The 24055-nt window shown below is 33.3% G+C and overlaps 3 protein-coding genes across 3 annotated transcripts; all 3 read left to right on the top strand.

Annotated features, from left to right (window-relative positions):
• Positions 1 to 148: 148 nt before the first annotated feature.
• On the top strand, positions 149 to 642 carry LOC135120140 (endocuticle structural glycoprotein SgAbd-3). The gene has a single exon (XM_064044466.1). The coding sequence runs from the start codon at positions 155 to 157 to the stop codon at positions 551 to 553; it is 399 nt and encodes a 132-aa protein (XP_063900536.1). The 5' UTR covers positions 149 to 154; the 3' UTR covers positions 554 to 642.
• Positions 643 to 823: 181 nt separating this feature from the next.
• Positions 824 to 1857, top strand: LOC135120127 (endocuticle structural glycoprotein SgAbd-4-like). Its single transcript, XM_064044461.1, has 4 exons — positions 824 to 926; positions 1032 to 1231; positions 1283 to 1447; positions 1496 to 1857. The coding sequence occupies exons 1-4, from the start codon at positions 912 to 914 to the stop codon at positions 1704 to 1706; spliced, it is 591 nt and encodes a 196-aa protein (XP_063900531.1). The 5' UTR covers positions 824 to 911; the 3' UTR covers positions 1707 to 1857.
• A 2698-nt stretch (positions 1858 to 4555) lies between these two features.
• On the top strand, positions 4556 to 6505 carry LOC135120112 (endocuticle structural glycoprotein SgAbd-8-like). Its single transcript, XM_064044459.1, has 4 exons — positions 4556 to 4678; positions 4930 to 5156; positions 6012 to 6285; positions 6339 to 6505. Exons 1-4 carry the CDS (start codon positions 4667 to 4669, stop codon positions 6426 to 6428), a joined length of 603 nt encoding a protein of 200 aa, XP_063900529.1. The 5' UTR covers positions 4556 to 4666; the 3' UTR covers positions 6429 to 6505.
• Positions 6506 to 24055: the final 17550 nt, after the last annotated feature.

Below are 24055 nucleotides of genomic sequence, written 5' to 3'. Positions count from 1 at the left end.
TCCAGTATCATCACTGCCTCTTAATATTAAAAACAAATCACTCATTTACAAAAAAACAATAAACAGGACTTTTTTTAATATGCAAAAGAGTACTTCTACCTGTTATTATGTAATCGAAGGAGGGACTTTTGTATAAATACTACCGAGAGACTATATGCGATTGTCCAAAATGATAAAACAGATTGTGTTCATCGCTACTCTGGTGGCTGTTGTTTCAGCAGCCCCAGCAGAAAAAGACCCAATTCCGATTTTAAACCAAGAAAGTGAAGTGGACTACAATGGAAAGTTCCATTTTAGTTACGAATCGGGTGACGGAAGTAAAGTGCAACAGGATGGAGAATTGAAAACCATCGACAAAGAAAACGCAGGTGAAGCCGTCCAAGGGTTCTACGAATATAAGGGCGAAGATGGCAAAACTTACAAGGTCAGTTATACTGCTGATGAGAATGGCTACGTTCCACAAGGGGAACATATTCCTCAGACACCACCCCTGATACAGCGCGCTTTGGCTTACCTGGCTACAGCTCCTCCACCAAAAGATTCCAAATACTGATTTCGTTACAATTTGTGAACTGCCACATATCTAGCTGTGTTTGTGATTTGTATATTTTGTTAACGACGCAATAAAGCTTTTTTGAAAAATGTTTGTGTTTTATTTTGTACTAATATTTGAAATTTGAAGTCTCTGAGGTAAGTTAGTTAATTTTCTATTGCCCATTTCTTCTTTATTCGCAATACTTTCTGTTTGTGTAATGTTTGTCTAGCGTTAAATTTTTAACGAGGTTACATCAGTTAGCACGTTTTATGGGAAAATATTACCAAAGGTTCTACAAATACTGCTTAGTATAAATAGCCAAAATACGTGCTTAGTGGTTGTAGTACAACTGTGCACTGTGTAGATTCTTATCAAGATGAAGTATCATCTAGTGAGTTCTTTAATTTTTAATGTGATTAATCAAAATGTGTTTTTTGTGTATCAAGTGTTTCAAAATAAACAAACAGTTTCAGACGGTGATTCAATTCGTTTTTAGGTCGCAATTTTTGCTTTGATAGCCCCTATCTTTGCTCGTCCTCAAGCACCCCCACAACCCCAGGCAGCCGCCCCCCAACATGCCCCTGTAGCAGCCCAGCCCCACCCTCAACCAAATGCGGCCAGTGGAGGTGCTACAACCCCTGTGACGATAGTCAATCAGGCTGAAGTTATAGGCCCCGATGGAAGTTTCAATTACAGGCAAATTGTAACCTAGCAAAAGACTTTATTCTAAACTTGTTGTACTTCTAGTTACGACACCAGCAACGGTATCCATGTTGAACAAGGTGGTTATGTGAAACAGGGTGCTCAGCCCAAATCTGTAGACCCCAACAACCCAGATGCCGGTGGCGACGTTCAAGTTATCCAAGGTGCCTTCTCATACACCGCCCCTGATGGACAAGAAATTTCTCTTAAGTCAGTTATTTTCCTTCACTAGATAAGCTAATGCAGTTGATTTTTTAGGTACGTAGCTGATGATAACGGGTTCCAACCTCAAGGGGACCATTTGCCTACTGCTCCACCAGTACCAGAAGGGATTGCTCGTAGTTTAGAACAGCAGCCACAGCAGCCTGGTCAACCTGCTGGTCAACCTGGACAGCCTCTGCAACATCAACAACCACAGGCATTAGCTGCCGCTGTCACCGATCATCCTAGTCCAGTCACACAAGTTTAAATTTGTGAATTGTGAAAGTATTTTAGAATAAGTTTTATTTTTAAAACGCTGAGCTTTATGTGGATTGGTGTGCATACGGAGATGTATTTTTGTAAAACGTGATTACATTTTCATTAATAAAATCATCTTTCATATTAAATGGTACTTAAAAGTGTTTTTTTATTAATATAAATAAGTAACAAAGTATAAAATATGTTCAACGTTAAACGTTGTCTTCATATTAATGATAATACTGATCGATGTACAGTAATACAGTTGAAGACGAATTGAGGTTATGTGTTACGATCATATCTGTTTCGGTCTTTTTTGCAACATTAGCAAGAAACAAATTATGCATCCAAAAAGTCCCAAGGTTCAACAGAGATTATATTTTATCTACAGTGTATTACTCAGAAAATACTACCACAGCTAAGAGAAACAAGTACTGTAATACTAGGTATATGATTAAAAAAATTTCTCATCAAGAATGGCGGTGAAAGGCAAAGCAGTAAAAGACGTAGGGCGCAGATCAATTGCCGTTTGTATTTAGTGTCATTTTTCTTATTGGTTTTTTAAATATGATGTTCATGTGTGCTCCAAATTAGGCCATACGTCTACTATTTTTTTTTGCACGTCATCATATTTTAAAGGGGATGAACAGATAAAATTTGTAGGAGTGTTGAAAAGCCTTTAAAACGAATTTAAAATTTCATTGTAGTTTATTTGTTGTGTAGTGTTCATGATTTACCTTACAATAGAGCCCAGAATTACAACATACCTCAAACTGCAAAACGACACACTAATTTAGTATAATTTACATATAATTTCAAACAACAAACTACTGAACATTTAATTTTCGTATTTTTTAGCACACTCCGATATTTTAAAGCATGAGTGAAATCTCTCATTATTAGGCGATAAACTAAGTTAAAGATAATAATTCTCTTCATTATAACCAACCAGGTGCAGTAAGGTAAGCTAATAGACATCCATTTTCTCTCTTCCTTTTATGCGAGACATTTCGAAACGAAATCTTTCCAAATTCTTCCATTATACACGTTGTAGGAAGCTTAATTATAATATTTGGAATATTTAAATTACAGATGCTGAATAATTTTATTTAAATTATTCCTACAGATGTCTCAGAAACTATTTAGTTCTTTCACTTTACAGAAAAGTAAATACAAAGGCGGATTTTTTTATTATATAAGACTATAGAAGCGTTCATCGTTATTCAACGAACTAATAAACAAAAAATAAACAGAAATCGTGATAACGAAAATAAAACAAGTTTCTAAAAATGCTAGAAAAAAAGATCATTTAAACCAGTCTTTTTCCTGAAAGCAAAAAGTTGTGCATTCCGCTTTTCTATTAAATTACGTAAACTTGCATAGCCGCAAATTAAATACTATATATTATAGTTTTTTGGGCAGTTTTTCCTAAATCCACAAACAATTTCATAAGAAGTTTAATCGCATATTACGTACATATTTCACAAATACTTATCACTATAATTGTATACAGTGTTGTTAGAATTATATAAAAATAAATTTAATCACGATTACTACTGTGCTGTTTAAATACGAGTAGTATTATATTTTGTATTAAAAGAAAACGTATTTGTGAATCAAGACACGAATAAACTTCATCACTTCCTGAAATCTGTAAAATATGTGGTGGTTTAAATGTCACTTTGATGCTTTAATTATGAGTTAGACATTAGATCCTGCATACTTTCCATTACAACATCATAGAGAGAAGTGTACGAAGTGCGATTTAAACACCAACTTTAGAAAAAACAAGTTAAAAGTAGTGCAAGTATTCTCTAAGCACGTATTTATTATTCGCACTTTTATTCATTTTCACATTAACTTTTCTTTTTCCTTGGGTTGTTTACACTTATTTTAAGTTATTTTGCAAGAATAAACGATTGGAATAAATTTTAATTTAACCATTCATACGATATGGAAGAATCTTGATTCTCTCACCGTATATTAATTTAAATGCACTGCTATTAGTTACACACTGGAAGATGCTTGAAAGTCTTCTAAAAGGTCATGACTAATGACGTTTATTGGTAAAAATTCGAACAAAAGTACGATTTTTGAAATAAACACTTGGTACTAAAAAATAAATTATATTAAAAGGAACTTCATGAAAAATAAAGTTCAAGGATAGGGAGTGAATAAAAAAATGTAAAGACAAACAAATTATAAATCACTTTATGGCAGTGCGTTGGGAATCTTAATAGAGAAGAACAAAAAACGTTTACCTTATTATATAATATAATTCATACATAACTAGAAAATAACAACAATTAAAATCCTAATCTCTAAAAAGATTAGTAAAATTTTAAATACGAAAATACAACTAGCAAAAAAAGTCAGGGGTGTAGAAATTTGGATCGTTGTATTGTTTACTAGTATTGTACTCCTAAAAGAAATATTTAGAAATTTAGTACTAAAATAGTGAAATTCATTTATCATCAATGCTTTCGTCTTTGGTTAGCTTATTATTACATGACTTTTTTTCAAAACCTGGTCTTTGTGTATGACACGTAATTAACTTTTCCCAGCTGTTTAGTTAATCGTTTTGTTGCAATACAAAAGAATTCTGTTTAATACTTTAATGACTTTAACATTAATAATATCTCAGATTGACGAAATTCTTTCGCCACAAAGAAAGGTGCCTATCATTTCTTCGAAAAACAAAGCCGTTTATTAAACCGCACACATAAATTCGTGAAAATGTCAGCGTGTACTATTGGTATTCAGAAAATTTTATTGCACAAATGGAGATGATGTTCACACACCCATAACATTTTTATGGGAATTGTATCATAATGTTAGACTATTTAAGGATGAGTGCTTAGAATCGTGGTGGCGCTCTAGAAGAGTGGAGCTGCTCCAGTAGAGAGGGTATAAATACAGATTTCTCTTATCGACAATTTGTATATGTGTTAGTCCCTCTCGAGCATCATCATGAAGTTTTTGGTAAGTCATACTTACCTTTCACTTTCCTGACCTCTGACTTTTGAAATTTCTAAACTGTTACATAAGGAGGATCCCACTTTCGTTGATTGTAGGTGGTGCAATTTCTAGATAAAGGTTAAACATTACGCAAGTAATTGTTTGATCTTCGGTGCATTTTTCACACCGATAACTAATAATCCAACCCAAATTAGTGCCCATCCTCTGTTTGCTATGGTAATGACTCGTCTTGACCCGTAAGGTTCTTGCTTCAGATCCTCACGAGTTTCCTAATCGGAGCGTGTCTCGCTCAAGGCCCACCACAAAGACGCCCAGACCAATACGAAGACGACCAGCAGTACCAACCGCGGCCGCAGCATCAGCCACAGCCGCAGCAGCAACAGAATCAAGACCAACGCCCAAGAGCACACGATTCCACCACGTTTATTCCCATCATAAGATTTGACAAGGAACAGGGCGCTGATGGAAGCTACAAAGCAGCGTAAGTACTTAATACAGTTCGCATTTAAATTTAGCGCCAGTTTACTTTTTCTCCAATGGGAGTGTAGCAAATTTTTATTCTCTGTACTAAAAACACGATTACCCATTAGTAATTAATTTATTCCCGTAACGTACACAGTTGTCCCTAACAAATGGAAAAAATCTAGGAAGATAAGGAAAAAATTTGAAACTGTCTTGTTCATATTGTCAAAGTTATGACGTCGATAACTTTTTGAAATGATAACCCCATTTGTCTATTGTATTTAAAAGAAGTTAAGTAGCTAAGTATAAACTGTATGAAAAAAAGTATGTTAAAAAAGAACAAAAATGTGATAGTAGTTACTCTGAAAACACTTAAAAGATATACAATTTTTCATATGAAATATATTAGAACTTGATTAACACTGATGAACATTAATAGTACCGCTTCTGTAACTTGCAAAAATTTTATTTTGTTACGCCCATGTAAAAATTTATTTATGACGTCATAACTTCGAAAACCGCACCCAAAAATGATCAGAGTCAAACCCTCCACTAAATTAAATTTCGTTAACTACCCAAGTGTACGACTAAACGCACTTTTTTTTATTTGAATACAAGGATAGATTTTTATCTACATATTTGAATACAGAATATCTACAAATTTTTTAGATAGAACAGTTTGATTAATTATTGTTAATTATATGCATTATACAAAAGAACGTAGTGAAAGTGATCACCCATTAATTTAGGGCTAAAAGATATCATTTAAAATTAGGTTTATTTCCTGGTTAATCTATTGTTAAAACTATTATTTTTAAACTGAATACTTATGAAGCGAATTTCTTATTTCTTATTAATATATATTTTTTTGTAGATGGGAAACCGGAAACAACATTATCGCCCAAGAAGAGGGTTACATTAAGGATTTGGGACCAGATCCAGACTCCCAAGGCGAAAACCTAAACGCTCAAGTACAACAAGGATCTTACACTTACACATCTCCTGAAGGCCAAGTCATTACAGTAAATTACATTGCTGATGAAAAAGGATTCCATCCCTCGGGAGATCATTTACCCACCCCACCACCTGTTAGTCCAGAAGTACAAAAAGGCCTTGATTTAATTTATGCTGGAATTAAGGCCCAACAAGTAAGATCTTTTTTACTTAGGGTTAATTACGACTAATTTGGTTCTAATTTTAGGAAGCTGACGAAAGAGAAGCCCGTGACAGACCCCAAGGACCTAGGAACAATGGGCCTCCACAGGAGTTTAATGGACAGTTTCGACAGTAATTTATAGAAACATTCTGTGATTTATTTTTTATGTTCAATAAGTAATTTTAAATAGACTGAATAATTCGCTCATTTAATTTATCCATTATTATTAGCTGATTATTTTTTCCTTGAAAAGAACTTAAATATATATTTCCTTGTACATAATAGTGTGTTCTTAAATTTGGAACAATTTAAGATTAGATCAAAAGTTACACCTAGAAATTTCAAGAAAAACGCCGGAATACGGACAGATTAAGGTATAAATATCTGCTTATATGTTTAAACGACAGTTTTAGCAACAAAAAGCAAAATCAATTAAATAGTTAGAACTACATTAGAGTGCATTTGACTGTTTGCTTTGTTCCAGCTTTACAATTAGATATTTGCTACAATATTTGCTAAAATGCACCGTTACTGATTTATCTCCATTAAGTTTGTTTGCAGAAATATGCATGTTTAGTTGATATTTATATTTAAATTTCTCATTTATTTAATGAAGAAAGTACTTAGACTACTTTTGACGAAACTAGGATTTGAGGGGACTTTTTAGCGCCATTAGTCGTGTTAATTCTAAGAGAGTAATAATAATAAATACATATTTCATTTTAGACGAATGTGACTTGTCACTAATTTCAAATATTAAATACTTTAAATCTGATTTTGTGTTTGATTTTCATTTCTAAACGGTCTTAGTAAAATATTGGACACAATATAACAGTGTCTAGATCACCACTGGTTTTCGTTAGACCCATCTTTTTCTATTTCTTCACATCCTGCAAATATATGTTTTTCAACAAGACAATGTGCAACCACATATTGGTAGGGTTACTCTAGAGTGTAGACCCTTTAAAGAAGCTGAAATCAATCTTTTCTCTTGTCCTCCAAGATCTGTTGACCTATCCCCAGTCGAAAATGTTTGGGATAGGAGGGAACTTTGGAAGGACCAAGTATAGGTAGCATGGGCTTAAATCTCCCAGGAAGACATCAATGATCCCATGAATATACTTATACACTTTCAGCGCACACATTAAAAAAAAATTAAAACTGCTTGAAATGTTACACTGAAATTCTAATCAATTCTTAGTTTGACAACCTTTAGCTTGTCGATAAAATTTCATTATAAAATTTTCTGGTGTCACTTTTGTTACTTAGCATACGAAACTCTGTACTTCTTCTAGTTTTGTACCCTTTAGGTTTCCTTGATTTTTTTTCTCCCTGTTGCTTCTTATCATTGTTTGTATTTATATGGATATTATCTTTTCCTCTTTTTTACTGAGTATTCTAAAGTTCTCGTTATCGTTGTTTCTAGTTGAGATCTTTATCTTTTTCTGTGTTATCGTACAGCGAGTGGTCAAAGAAGATTTTTTGTCATTTTGTTTCCCTGCTTCTTTTATACTTTGGTTTAAGAAATGAATCTTCAAATAGTAACGGGCTCAAAATGCATCTTCGCCGAACTCGTTTTGTTGTTTCAAAGTACCCTGACTGTTCATGTTTCATTATAACATGATTTCTTCTTTTTCTATAATTATATATTTAATTGTTGTTTCTTCTATTTACCTTCTGTGTAATATTTCCCATATTTCCGTCAGTCTACCCTGTCGAGGGCCTTTACAATTTTTGGGACGTGGAGCTTAACCCTGTATACATACACATTAAAATTTTGTAGCATTTGTTACGAAACTAAAGTTATTATTTTTTTCAAAAATTCATTAATTTTGGGTCAAGAAATACTATCAGTGCAAAATAGCAGAGCTAATGCATAACCATTTGTTCTTATTAAGTTGTCGAGTACCCATATAAGCAGTAAAAAATGTGAACTTTTACATATTTGTTGTTTAATCCTGTTGAATACATGCATTTAAATATGTTTTAAAAAATGTTCTCTTTCATTTTGCTTTGACAACTATTTTCCTTATTTCGTCTGCCTCCGGTAAGTATTATTACAACACAAGTTAACTAAAGTACTACCTAAATATACCTACTTATAACTGCATTTTGGCCCGAACACCCTTATTTTAAGCTAAACAAGATTCATCCTACTACGACGATCCTGGTGCCTGTTAGAACAACAGCGCATTTAAGGACCAACTAACCGATAATAAAGCTTCACACAAGGTTATTTAGAAGCTCCTCTCTTAAAAGCTCAAAACGCAACCAACAATACACTTGTGTACTAGTCGTTGATTTACTATCAGTATTTTTTTAAATAAAACATAATTAGCTATTTGATTTTGGTAATTTGGAAATAAACATCAGTTTTTACAAAGCAAAGCAAAAGCAAACAAATTCAAAACAAGAACTCGTCTCCTATACGGATATTGTTCTCACTACAAATTTGAAGTAGTAGCCAAATTTTCTCTGCATTCACCATATATCAAAATGTAACGATGCAAATTTTGGCGGGCCGAAAATCGTGATAAGGGTACCAAGAACAAGGAGTTAATCCGGAACCGCCCCATCGAGACAAACCGGAAGATGCCTATTTCTGTTCAGGAGAGAGTCCTGAAGTAGTTCCGTCCAGTGATGAACCACCGCCAATGAGGTAAAATTTTTTATTGTACCCGTATAGCTCGTGGTAGGGAATAAAGACCACTTATTTTTACATTTGAATCAGAGTATTATTTATAACGAGACTGCGCCTCGAAGTATTCCCTTTCCGGAGAGAAAACTGGCGTCCGAGCAAACCGCCCCGTCGAAGGCGCCAGCCCCGTGAGGTGAAAGCGACCACATCGTCTAGACCGGCCAAACGTTTCTCAGCGGTACTAATTGGTCTGGGCACCACCCCCAAGATGTCGGGGAGACCTGGACGGTCCCTGATATAAGTCTTTTTCGTTATCTGAATACATTTTGTATCAAATCTGCCAAAATTTCAGTTGTAACATATTAGTAACTGACATTACTTGAATGTTGTTATTATACATTAAAACAGAGAACTACGTACCAAACATGCTTTTGAACTTGTAGTTTTGGCTGCGCGTTAAATTTTTTAGGAGCGGAGTGGATGACACACTTGAACATAAAAACATATTTGAAGAAATACTGGCAGCGAATGTCGTAGGGTAGTGGAAATACTCGTATCTTGACGAAGAGGTTCAACCGAATACCTCTGTTAGGGATGGGTTGGGACCGAATGGGCTCAAAATTAATATATAAGAAAACATAGAATGATAATTCAGAAGAAGGAGCCGATGTCGATGCTACCAGAACAGATGGTGGTTTAGGTGCCGGCATCTATTCCGAACAACTGAACGCACAAATCAGTGTAGAGCTAGAATAGTGGCTCAAGCACATTCAGGAAGGTGGTTGTCTTGACGAGTAGAGGAGCGGAAAGGCATCGAAATATGAACCTGGAGAAGGCACAATGAGTCCAAAGACGAGATCTAAGTGCCGGCTGGCTACGGTCAGCCACTATATGATTAAAATCCAGAAAAGCCACAACACTAGCAGGCAAAAAAACACCAGGGGATATGAGCCAGGAAGAATTTGTTCTTCTAAAGTCTAATGCTGCTACATGAGTAGTAAGAGAGGGCAATTAGTGCATTTTTAATTGCTTTTTAATTACCAGCGCGGCAAATTAGCGAGGTCTTAATGACCAGCGGTGCAAATTAGCGATGTCTTAATCAGCAGCGCTTTCACCCTTAATGACCAGCGCTGCAAATTAGCGAGGTCTTAATGACCAGTGCTGCAAATTAGCAAAGTCTTAATTACCAGCGCTGTAAATTAGGAAAATATCTAAATTACCAGAGCTTTTCAACCCTTAATTACTAGCGTATTATTAATTTGATAACGAGATTAAATAATTCATGCATTTATTACACAAAATAAATGCATGAATTATTTACTCTCGTGATTCCCAAAATGTCAATATTTTTATTTAATTCCTTAATTTATCTAAAATAATTTTAACAAACCATAATGGTAACTAAAAGGATATAATGACGCTGATAATTTAGATATTTTGCTAATTTGCAGCGCTGGTAATTAAGACTTCGCTAATTTGCAGCACTGGTAATTTAGGGTGAAAGCGCTGGTGATTAAGGCATCGCTAATTTGCAGCGCTGGTCATTAAGACCTCGCTAATTTGCCGCGCTGGTAATTAAAAAGTAATTAAAAATGCACTAATTGCCCTCCCTTACTACTCCGCCCTGCTTCTGGGTGTTGTGTAATTGGGCCTCCGGTCTGTTGGGGACGTAATTGAATAAAAAAAAATTAAACAATCCTACCAAATCAATCCCATGATAGAATATCGCGTACTTTGAGGCTGTTCATCAGTGTAAAAGGACATAGGCGTTTCACACTTAAGAAAAGTAAAAAAACTTAAACTTCGACCAAGATGAACTTGAACCAGCTCTGAACCGAATGATGTTCCTGGGATATTCCTTCGGCACCAACCTACCTCCAGCAAGTAAAAATGATCTCAAGTCAAATTATTCAATTGCATTTGGATAACCCGATCGCTTCATTCAATTTGGTCGAAATCCATTGTCATACATACCTATCCTAAAACCAAAATTTGATTACTTTTAACCATTTTTCGTAGAGACCAGTCTCCTTAGGTATGTGCAAAATATTTGAAAAATTCTCAAAAGCCTACTATGTTATCTTGAAACAAAAAATCTGAACCGACCTGACCGAACTAGATCTAACTTGATCTGACGTGACCCGACCTGACGTGATTTGATCTGATTTGACCTGATCTGACTGACTTAACCTAACCTTTTTTTGGCTCTATACCGGGATCGGAACCAAAGTTTTCTCGACTAAGACTTCGCTTGTTCAGGATCTTTTCCTTGTTTTAGTAGCAGTATGACTTTTGCGACCTTCCATACGCGGAGAAACGACCGTTTCTTAAGCTGGTCATTTATAACGCCTAATATCCAATCGGTGTTTATTCTTACGATTTCTTTGATAACCTCTGGTGGCACACCATCTAATCCAGGCGCCTCACCACTTTTCATTTTTTTGGCCACCAACTCTAGTTCCTCTGTATCAAAAGGCGTAATTTGTGGTTCCTTCCACTCAAACGTTCTACAGCTGCTGTTTTCTCTGCCTACATCGAATAGTTTTGGTATAATGGCTTTCGTTATATCATCTGGCATGTCATACAGTCGTCTAAGACACAATTTCCCTACAACTATTTGGTAGCCTTTGCTCCATGTATCTTCGTTTCCAATGTTCGTTCTTAGATCTTTTAATGCGTTGCGTAGGGCTCTTTTCATGTTTGCGTATTGTTCTTCCAGATCTTGCGAAGTCGTAGTCGAAGGCGTGCTTCTTTTATTTTGCTCCTTGGTAAATCCATATTGAGTCTTCTGACCTAACCAACTTAACGTGACCTAACCTGACCTGACCTGATCTGACTTGACCAACATCCAAATGGTTTCAGATCTGAAGTGATCTGACCTGACCTGACCTGAACTGACCTGTCTTGACAAACATCTAAAGTGGTTTCACAAATCCACGCTAGATAATATTATTTCCCTAGAATCTACAGTGATATCGTAAAGGTGTATGACATGATATGAATACAGGGAATGATTACATTAACATCCAAGGTTTTATGTTGCTGTTCATCTAAAATTTTCTCGTTCCGATTACGAATTAAGGTATAATTTCATGTGAAAAAGAACTGTAAAATGAATGTCCACTGGGTTCCATGAGTTTTTGTTTCAAACTTTCGTAGGTGTAGCCCTTGGATTGATGAACATCTGGTCTAATTTGCCTATATGGTGACGAAACTAAAAATAGTGTCACTTAAACATTCGTTCACGTAACAGAATCCAAGAAGTGTTAATTCATATTAGTGACACTATTAACAGTTATACCTGTAATCATCTAACGATGATGCAGCTTGACACCAACAGATTAATAATTTATCACCTCTGAAATTGAAGTCATTGTATCAACATCAAAGTTGTAAAAAATGAAATTACATTTCTGTGCTTAACAGCAAAAAAAAGTTTTCATTTAATCCTGCGCTGTTCCCACGTATTTGATTTCGAAATGAACTGCGGTTTTAAACAGTATGTAACCTGTGACCGACAATATAAAGGACTTTAATCAACAAATGAAAGTTAAAATAAGCAGTGATTGATTACAAAGCATTACAATTATTATTTTCTATAACGCCTGGAATAAGTAACAAGCAATATCAGTTTACAATTCCATATACGTATACGTTGTTTTCTTCTTATAGAAAACATAATTTCTTCAATTTGCCACGAAATCGAAATAGAGAAATTTAAAACGACTTAACTTACACTACACATAAAGTTACAGATGAACTGTAAATTTTAACATTGATTTATTTAATTAAATATTTATTTTTTCAAAATTCGACGAGGGTCAGAATCATTTATTATAATTAGAACGCATCTTAGCCATCTATTGACTTAAAGCATAACATATAAAATATCTGCATGAATATCTGCTACGAACCAGTTATTTTACAGAAATCTTTTAGCGACATTTAAAAAGTTTCCTTCTATAAATTCACTTTACAACCAGCTTAAAGTTCATTGATTTATAGCAATATGAACTCTCAAGTTCACGGAAGAATGGAAACCAAAGAATTTGGTGTAAAATTATTGAGACAGGACTGTAGTTGTAAAAACCAAAGAGAGAGATCATAAAACAAATATGTATCAGTCTTTTACAGTCACTAAAACAACGTTAGTGTTCAAAAAAAATTTGTATAAAGAGCTGTAGTTTAAATAAAGATGAGAATTAGATATTTGTGTGATTATAAAATGTAACGAAAATTAATGATCGAAGCCATTAACACAACTGCAAGTAACGCTTGATTTTCTCTTCTAATTAAAAATAAACAACTTATGAAAATAATGGACATCAGTCATTCACACATGGGAATATACCACTGCAATAACCTTTAGCCCACATCTGCTAATCGCTTCAATTTGAGAAGCATCCTCAAGCGACACTATTTAGCCATTGTGTAAGACACATTTTCCGTTATGTAATAATTTGTTTTGATATAAAAAACTGTGTGCAAGAAATAGACCTCTAAAGCGGATTACAAGTTGTGACATGCTTTACACGATATTCTGAAAAATTACCAAAATTATTCAAAAGGAGTAAACTTTAAGGAAGCTAATTTTTCAAGGTGCCTACGCAAATTTATGCTTGCTTCATTTTTCGAAGTCACGATGTCAACATTAATTGGATAAATCCTTCATATTTTTGTCCCACGTAGCGAAATCTGATGTAAATGTCATCTTTCGCCGCGGGCTGAAAGTGACCGTGGGGGTTGCTGAAAGCTGGAATGTTTGATGTAAATATGTATACCTTTTACTTTTTAATAATACCACAAATAAATTAATTTTAATTAAAATTACGCTATATAGATACAATCTGAGATAAATTTCGCACAGTCAATAATTATTTTTTGTAATGAATGCGCTGTGAACTTCCAAACTGCACTGTCATTGGAAACGATTAAATGGTGCATTTTTAAAAGAGACTGGAAACTCAGTGTCTAATTGTTTCACGATCCCTACAAATTATTTATGTGTGAACAGACTAGCGAAGTCTGCTGATTCAAACTTTGACTCTATACTTTAATTTAAATTCTATGGTAGCTATAACTTGTTTTTTCAACCTTGACTATATTCTACAATTTTTTTCAATTGTTTTTGTTGCTATTTTTTTATTGTTTATTGTTCTTCGAATTCACACCTTTTATTGCCAGATTTGTTGTGTACCGTATTTTGTGTAGTATTTTATAAACAAACAGAAAAAATAAATATTTTATGTTGACTTAAAAAATTATCAACTAAATATTATCTATACAAGCCACTCATCTTCATAAAAATGTAGGTAAACACGAGCCTGAAAAATTTCATTCATGTAAAATTAATTTAATCCTTGTTATTGGGTAAGATGTTTATAAAATTCCAATAATTCAAGTAATTTTGCAACGAATAAGTAGCAGAATCTGTACCCTTGAATATTACAACATTTATTGAATATTTATTCGTACAAAAATTGCGTTAATATTATAAGAAATATTTTTAATAAACAGTCCACGATTTATAAATGTATGTTGTAAAGTATATTTGGTTTGTTAAGTAATTTTGACACTACCAATCAATAATTCATAATTTTGAAAAGCGTACCAATTTGTTCAGTTGGCGAACCTACGTAATTTCCCTACGTTTGGAGCAAATAAAACTGGCGCTATAATAGCATGTTTTTCAACGAGCGTATAATCATAGTGATTACTTATGAGGACTTACTAGCCACAAGCGTTAAATTTTCATGGTGGCTAAAATACTTAGTCAAATTATAAACACAATTCTAAACTACTAATAAAGTCGAATAAGATGAAATAGGTTTCCTGATGAAGTGTTCAAAAATTCTGTTGACATTCCAAAAAAGTAGCTGATAAATATTAGTCTTAAAACACTGAATTAATTCCATTAGTAGTTTTCACAGTATACATTATAATACAAGGATTATGTTTGAAATATGGCTTCAGCGTTAATAGACATAGCAAAAAGTATCTGTTGTGAAACTGTTGTCAGGTTGTAACAAATGTTTGTAATATTTAAATCTTCTTAAATTATTAGATAATTGCTATCATCACATATTTATCACTTTCTTAAGTAAAATGTTAAATAATTTACAACTTATCGCAATGCAAATCATGCAATTCTCCATTCCAAGGAGGCAACTTAGCATGGTTGAAAATTCTTAAGGACACTCAAAATTACCGCTAACTAATTTTGACAGAATATTTCGACAAAATTTGGACAGCAGGTGTCTGAAAATGTCGTAGTTGCGTTACAGCATAAATCAGAAGTATTTTTTATCGCTAAACATTTAAAAATTTATTCAATAGTAAACTACACTGATTAAGGTCTTGACCCGTGACAAAATATAGATCCGGATTGTGCTAACCACCACTTCATGAAAGACGTATTTTATAATAAAAATCTGTTTAGTAATTTTTGAAATGACGTAATCAATTTTTAGTTAGGGATAAAAAAATTCTGTAACGAAATTTTTGTGTTAACTAAATTTTCGAAAAAACGCGTAAGGTAACTGTGAAACTTTATAATTTTGTGGTCTAAACTTAAGTTTTTAATAAAATAAACTTTTTGTAAAGTAAAAAGTAAAGAAGAATAGATTGGTCGAAAGTTGTTTCGACAGAACTTTCCTCGCTCCTGAAGTACAATAAAACATATCCATCATTTTCGAGTTGAGTTTTTCCTTTACGCAATAGTTGTGATGACGTCATCAACATTTTTGCAAGGACACTTATATCAGCTTAGATTGGTGCAGTGTAGTACTAAAAACAACAGTATTATTCCCAAAATTTTCTGGGAAAATGGAATGAGTCGTTCCTGATTTAATAAATTTTATTCGACAAAATTTCAAAATGAGGTCATCAATTTTCTGGGGGAATATACAGATATATTTTAATTAACAATTTACCATGCTTACAATAACTTTAAAACGTTTGCAAAATTTCAATTGTTGATTTATTCAATAAAATAAATTGACTGATTTAATACATTTTTTGAGCCACCCTGTATAAATAAATTTAAAAAATATTAATGCAGTGACAAAAAGTATAAACTCATGATATTTTGCACATTAAAGATATGATTTATTCAGCAATATTTTGAAGTGACGTCATCAATTTTTTAGGGGGGATGAGCAAAAAGATTTTCATAAAAAATTTACCATGCCTATGATAACTTTAAAACATCTCCAAGATTTCAAAGCAGTCGATTTTGCAGTTCCTGATTAAATCAATAAAATAAATTCAATTTTTTTTAGTCACTCTGTATAAGCAAATCCAAAATATATTAAAGGAATGATAAATCACAAGTAAAAACTCATCATTTTGCACATTTTAATTAGGATGTATACGACAAAATTTTGAGCTGAGTTCATCAATTTTTTACAGGGGATAAGCAAATAATATATTTTGACTAAAAATTTATTATGCTCTTCATAATTAAAACATCTGCAAGATTTCAAAGCATTTGTTTTGCCAGATTCAAAATGTAATTACAAAATGTTATTTTACAATTTTGATTTTTTTTCCAAAAATTTGTACGTTTCAGGTAAAAACTCAACATGGATTCATAAACTACATGTGTAGGACTATGTTATTTTATACAATTTAAAACCCATTTATTATGTATAATTTTGAAGTGACGTCATCACATTATTGGTGGGGATGATTACACAAATTTTGGTTAGGGTCTTACCATCTGCATGATATTCCTAATATAAATACAAGATTTGACAACAATCGGCCCTGTACTTTCGAAGTCTAATAAAAATCCGAGACGGCAAAGAGACTGACAGACGGACAGACGGACACACAGACAAACGGACAGACGGACAGACAGACAGACATATTCCATTACAAAATACCAATTTGGATAGATGCAGTGTAATACTAAAAATAACAGTACTGTATTCCAAAATTTTCGGAAAAGTGGAGTGAGTCGTTTTTGATTTAATCAGTACAATAAATTGCACCATTCATTAATTTTTTGAGTCATCCTGAATGCGTAATTTTAAAAACTATGAGTGCATTAATAAATCACAAGTATAGAGTCATAATATTTTGCATATTTGAGAGGGGATTTATTTGGCAAAATTTTAAGATGACGTCATCAATTTCTAGACGAGATAAACGAATACATTTGGATTAACACTGTTATACAATTTTGACTTTTTCAAAAAATTTAGATGTCTAATAAGGTTTCGTACACCACAAGTGCAGGAGTATCTTATTTTATAACAATATAAGCAAATTTACTATTGCGAATTTTGAAGATGAGGTCATCAAATAATTATTTATGGAAATGATTAGCCAATAAGTAAAAATATTAAACTAGAGACAAAAATAGCATATTATAGATCTTTTTAAATACATATTTTTGTGATTCATCAGACAGATGAACTTGTATCAGCCTTCTAGAAATAAAATATTTGGGGTCCTATATGTAAAGAAAAATTATAAAATTTATATTAAATAGAATTTATGGTGCAAAATTCTACGATGACCTCGTCCAATTTGACAACAATCGGTCCAGTAGCTTCGAACATGTTCTGTCTAACAAAAATCCGGACAGACGACAGATAGATAGACAAACGACAAACTACAGACAGATAGACAGGCAGACAGAGGGAAAGGGAAGATCTACTTTTTTTACTCTTACACGGTCAAAGAACAAGCGGTTTAAACAATAAAAGAATATAGTAACAATAAAAAAAATATAGTAACAATAAAAAAAATATAGTAACAATAAACAAAATCAAGGTAGATTCATAAACCATAATTAAAGAAGTATGTTAGTTTATAAAATTCAAATGGCCTTTACGAAAAAAACATTTTGCATAAACATCATTTAAATAGGCAGATGTGTATAAGGAAATGGGAAATCTGTTTTTTCGTACTCTAAGAATCATGAAACGTCGAGAAAACATTAGAGTAGCCAGTCGCCCGATGGACCCTTATTACAATACTTTCTTAGCTTACGCTCGGGAAATAAAAATCTGTGATAGATTACTGTAGCACAAATTACAAGCACTAGCTAATCGTGACTTTAAAATTTAACAATCATGCAGAATTTAAAAACAGCTAAAATAAATTCATAAATAAGATAATACGACATAAATATTTTCTTAAAAAAAATCTGTTTATTTTGTAAGTAACTTTATGAAAACAGATAAACAAACTGTGTTACATGTATAAATGAAATTAGTAGCTTATTTTTCTTAGTGGTAAATTGTTCAATTATTTTTATTAGAATCAGAAATCGATCCAGTTTAAGTTTAGTTCCATTGACAAACATGCTATAATGCGTTCCGCCTTTCCTGGCTTTTGGCTTCCACTCATACTTTTATTTCATTAAAAGTTTTTTACATTTAATCGAAAAAAAAGTTCTTCAAAAACTTTTAATCCAACAGTCTTAAATGATCCGCATAACTATGCCAAAACGTAAAGACTATTGAAGAAATACTTATACATTAACAAATAGATAGGTTAAATTGACCGTAGAATCGTTTTTGTTTAATCAGTGCAAGGTCAGCTTTGAGCACACGCTTGTGGCGATGACGTAACTGTCTTGGCTATAGCTATAGTAAAATGTGAAATTTTGTAATAATGTGAAGCAGATGTAAGAACTATTCATAATTTAAAATTCTTCCTCTTTCAAAATAAATGACAAATAAATATCCAGATGTAATATTTACGCAAATACTTGACAATACACCCACACTCTATCGTCGTCTGGAATAGAATACCTTCTAATATTTAAGACAAATTAGTGGGAGGAAGTAAAAATCCATCGGTCAACAACCTCTAATCAACTCAATAAGATCCATCCAGATGATAGTAACAATTTGAACTATTAAATAACTCAGCACCATATGTGAATATAGCTATGTCATTCCGGGTGTTGCAAAGAACGTACCTAAATTTTAAATTCACTGGATTAGTCACGAGTTGTACCCAATACCCAGGTCTTAGGTTAATAGTTACGGAAAAAGGAAAATAATAAAACCGTCAAAAGAGTATTAATTTCATCAATAAAACCCATCACTTTAACCTGCTTCATTCTTAGAGCTTTTGAACTTTACCAGTTGCTTAAAATAACTTTATTATAATTTAAAGCGACAGGTACATTCCATATCAGTATCAAGTTACGTAGATGAAGTTGAACCGAAGAAATAAACCCAGACAACATTATTTCCTGAATGTTCTTTTTATTTACACAAATAATATTCACATTGTGACAGACGAACATTCAAATTTTTTGACCTCGGCTCTTCCGCAACTATCCACAGAACTGACCATCCCGACAATTATTCTCGTGAGAATGTAATCAGTAATCGCAAGTCAGCGTGTTACCAAAGGGAGATGAAGTCATCGTGTCACAATTCGGAGCATCCTTAATATTGTCTTTTGAAATTTCCTTCACTTTTCATACATTTCTTCGTGATGAAAACTGTGAAAATTTTTTTGCTCTTTTCTAAACTTCTCGTTCTCAATTCCTTAATTAACGCATTTCACAACGTGGTGCGAAAATGTCTCTTCATAGCATGTAGACAAAACATGCAATAGAGATGTTGCAATCTTCAATCGAAAGTATAGGTGCAAATTGCAGCGAATACACGTCGATGTTTGCAGACAAGCAGAAGCCACAAAGTGCTCAGAGACAAAAAAACGGAAATTAATATGTTTTTAAACGCTTACTGTAGAATTTATTACTGAGTCGCAATGACCCAAATGAAATAAGTAATACACAAAGGTCAGCTTTCATCTTGTTTATAACATCCAATATTATTTTGTAATGTTTGCCGATAATTAATTATATTTATTTTACACGCGACTCTTCAAATATTTAACTGTCTGTGTGACAAGTAATAAATGCAGTTTTATTTATCGACTGTTATAAAAAAATATTCATGTTGCTCAACGCGTTCGCCTAGGCCTTGATTCAAACGCGTTAAAGAAGCAAAAACAAATAATCTTTTTAATTAAATTTCGTAACTGGGTAGAAAATGCGAAGGTGCCTTATCAAATTCCCAAATTTTCATTATTTATAGTGTTTATCTGGTGAGATTTTATCAGGAGTGTAAAAAAATTATCTCGACAAATTATTATCGTTAATTTGAATTTGATAATTAGGTGTTTTGCTCAACCTAGATTTGCCGCCACGACAATAACAATTACGAGTTCGTGGGTGTGAGCAAATGAATAGTGCAGACAGAGTCGGACTGTTTTTAATTAACCCCATATTTTGCATACAGTGGAAAGTCGATGTTATCTAACCCGTTGCAGACAAGATAACAATACCCTCAAACGATCTATACAAAAATCAATATTACGCATCAATCTTCTACAATTGAATGTCAATTTACCATCGTCTTAAACCGTATTTCGCCACATAATTTAAAGTTCATGTGTGTTGCATGTAATGATTATTTAATCTTCTAATAATAGTTTTAAGGTATTATATTGCCTTCTTGAAGTGAGGAGGGATAACCAAACCACTATAAATACGAAAATTTCACTAATAACTTTAGTTGCTTCTTCGCCACTTTATCAGCAAAATCAAAATGAAAGTGGTAGGTAGTCACACGTTTAAGTGTTTATTATTAGTGACACGGTGTTAGTGATTGTTCATACTCAAACTAGATCATACTCATCCATAGTGGAATTTTCGGGATTAAAGTGACTAAAGTAAGTAATTTTTGCAGATAATTGCTCTCTGTGTACTTTTCGTGGTCGCCCACGCCCAAAAGGCTGAAGAACCCATACCCATAGTCAAATACGATAACGAGGGAGTTAACGCTGATGGATCATACCAATGGAGGTTAGCTGCTCTAATTACAAAAAACACAAATTCTAACAACTTTGTTTACAGCTATGAAACTGGAAACGGAATTACAGCCCAAGAACAAGGTCAGCTCAAAAACGCCGGCTCTGAAAACGAAGCCTCTGAAGTTCAAGGGTCTGCTCAATGGACTGCTCCTGATGGTACTCCAATTTCCATAAACTACATTGCCAACGAAGAGGGATTCCAGCCCCAAGGAGACCATTTACCCACTCCCCCACCAATCCCACCAGCGATCCAAAGAGCCCTGGAATGGATTGCTGCCCACCCTGAACCTGAACAACCAGCTGCCAGTAATTTGCAACCTGTTTACAAAAGTGCCGCCCCCCAACAAAGGAGATACTAAGAACTGTCTAAACCCATTTTGTAAATAGATTTTTGTTTTGTAAATACATTCATATCCAAACATGAGGTTTTATTCCACACTAAAATCTAACGTCAGAAAACCACGCGAAATAAATATTTCGGTCAAAGTGGCTTTCCTACACAATTATGTAAATTCTTTATAAATGTCGATATAACTCAACCCTATAATACACGGGAAATATTTGTTTACATAGGTATATTTTGATTGACCGAACACTTTCGTCAGAAAAAATACTATTAAAAATGCATTACGACCATGTCGAAATATATTTACAAGCAAGTTGATGGGTCCGCTTTAGCAAAAAACTTTTTATTCGGCTTTCGTAATGTAATAAACACATTTTCTCAATTCTTAGACCCGTAAACACTAATGTTAAACGCCATTAACCTCTTTTATGCTGCAACAGTGTTTTGTGAAAATCAATAAATATATAAAACTTCAAGTACACCCTTGTCCAAACTTTATTTCATCAAGTTCGTTGGACATCATGGAAATAAGAGAAACTAAACTGTCGGGCGAACATCCTCAACATAACTTGCAGAGATCTCTCAGATTTATCTTCGTACTTGCCCAAGTTTTTGGGTTTTTTCCAATCCAGGGGGTCCTTCAGACTGATGTATCGCGCTTGGGATTTTCTTGGCTCTCGATTCGAGTTTTCTCATCGATAATAACTTTCACAGTGGGACTTGGGATAGCTGTGGGTCATATTAGAAAAATGGCACTTGTGGATGGGTTTGAGCAGCACCAAATGAGTAAAATTAGAAGGTCGTTTGGTAATAATAATTATAACTTATATTTTTCCAGATGCTATTGTTTTCTATGTTTCTGGAACGTTATCTGGAATCTGCTTTATAAAACTTGCCACAGAATGGAAACAAATTATGTTAAAGTGGATCAAATTGGATCATGAAATGTCGTGGTATGGGTGGCCTAAAGATCTAGATCGAAGCTTGAAAAAAATATCATTGATGTTTTTGATATTAGAAGCAGGTAGTAAAATGCGTTTCTAGGTTTAATTTATCACTACGAAATCGTTTTCAGCTGAACACTTTTCCATCCAAGCTAACAAATTAATAGTTGCGATATACTGTCGTAATGGTTCTTTTTCAAAAGGTTTCGAACATTACGCTGTCAATATGTCTTTTTCAATGGTATTTGATACGCTTCCTTACATTCCTTTGCTAGCCATCATCCTTCAGTGTATGAACACGCGAATGGCTTTTTCATGGACGTTTATTGACTTGTTCATTATTTTAATGAGTTGCGCCTTGACAGCAAGATTCGCTCAGATTAATCAACGAATTCGGCATTTAAGCGACTCCAAAGTAATAATTATCACTTACTAGTTTACCAACATGACACTCTTTAACATTTCAGGTAAGACAGGTGAAGAAGTGGATGTTAGTAACTGAAGATTATAACCGACTGTGTAGTTTTTGCGATTACCTCAACGATAAAATATCTTGGCTCATCTTGGTTTCTTTTTTCAACAATTTCTATTTCATCATTTTTCAAGTTCACGCGAGTTTGACTTTGGTCATGACCACACCGTTAGAAATCACTTATTATTTCATATCTCTGGGTTTGCTAATTTTGCGAATAGTTTCTATTTGTTTGTATGCCAGTCGTGTACACGAACAAAGTAAACTACCGCTGGATATTCTCGCTTCTACTCCGATTGAGATTTACAACACAGAGGTAAATTTAAGAACTTAAGAGATTGTTTTACATTGTAGGGTTTTAGATCGTCAGACTTATAGAAAGTTGCAGATATCAAACTATAGGAATTTCAGGGAAAAAATTGTTCCTCATAACAAAAAATCTTGTGCTAAGTGTAAGTTTAAGGTGTTCACATGAAACTTGTAATCACACAATCATGTGTTTTAGCTAACAGGAGGAGTTTTTGCGTATGAGTTAGTAGTGATTCAGTTCAATAAGAAATTGCCAAGAAAGGAGGAGCCGTCGCTGTATTCAACTTGTTAACAACATTAAGCACTAGTACGAATTTGAAGACTGAAAAAGTTTTCTGTTTCTCTTCGGTTGTCCTCGGTCTCCAAAAACATTGTATAAAATATATCTTTAAAGTAGTAGCAGTCTAAAGCTCAGTAGGTACAATAATAATACTTACTTTTTGTTTGAAGGTAACTGATCCTGTAATAACGACCTAAAGATTGCTTCCTGTCCCATTATGACAGCTGCAGAAGTTATTGATTAATGTCCATTATTACAACAGCAGGCATCAATAAATGAAAGTAAATTAGTATTATATGGAATTTCTTACGCTTCAAATGAAAATAAAAACACAATAAATAACCCAATAGATCCATCGATATTGTTGTTGCAAAATATAATGTGCATTCAGCGGTAGTATTTCACATTCTTTATAATCTAATTAAAATAATATGCAAATATACGCAACTAAATTTAATTTCGCAAAATTTCTGATTGCACAATTTTGCAGAAGAGATTTAATGTAAACTTGCGAATATTGTTTATATTATAATCACACACGTCTTAGCAATAAAACATTTATTTATTAATGAATTTTTGCAATAGTTTAATGGTCAAATTGTGTTACTAACGAAAAATTATCGAATTGTTATAAAAGCGCTACTCTTATAGCTTAAACATTGATTAATACTTAAAGTAATGCGGACATTATTTTTTCTGTCAACACATAATTCAGAATAAATAAAAATGCCAAAGTTGAGTTTAATCCGAATAGATAATAATCAGTAGTCATTTGTTATTTTTATGTTATGAACGAAAATCATACAGTTGTTTTCGATGTTTCCATAATTTCCGAACAGAAAACATTTTGCTTACATGTTACGTATACAAGGTTAAAGATCTTCGCGAAAAATGTTAATTCTTGCAAAATATGTAAAAAAACT

This window comes from Zophobas morio, unplaced genomic scaffold, assembly GCF_036711695.1.
Source record: "Zophobas morio isolate AGI-343-1 ecotype UQ-CSIRO unplaced genomic scaffold, CSIRO_AGI_Zmor_V1 ptg000005l, whole genome shotgun sequence".
NCBI classification, from domain to species: domain Eukaryota; kingdom Metazoa; phylum Arthropoda; class Insecta; order Coleoptera; family Tenebrionidae; genus Zophobas; species Zophobas morio.
The sequence above is the reverse complement of the archived record's forward strand: the minus strand, read 5'-3'. Positions and strand labels throughout refer to the sequence as shown.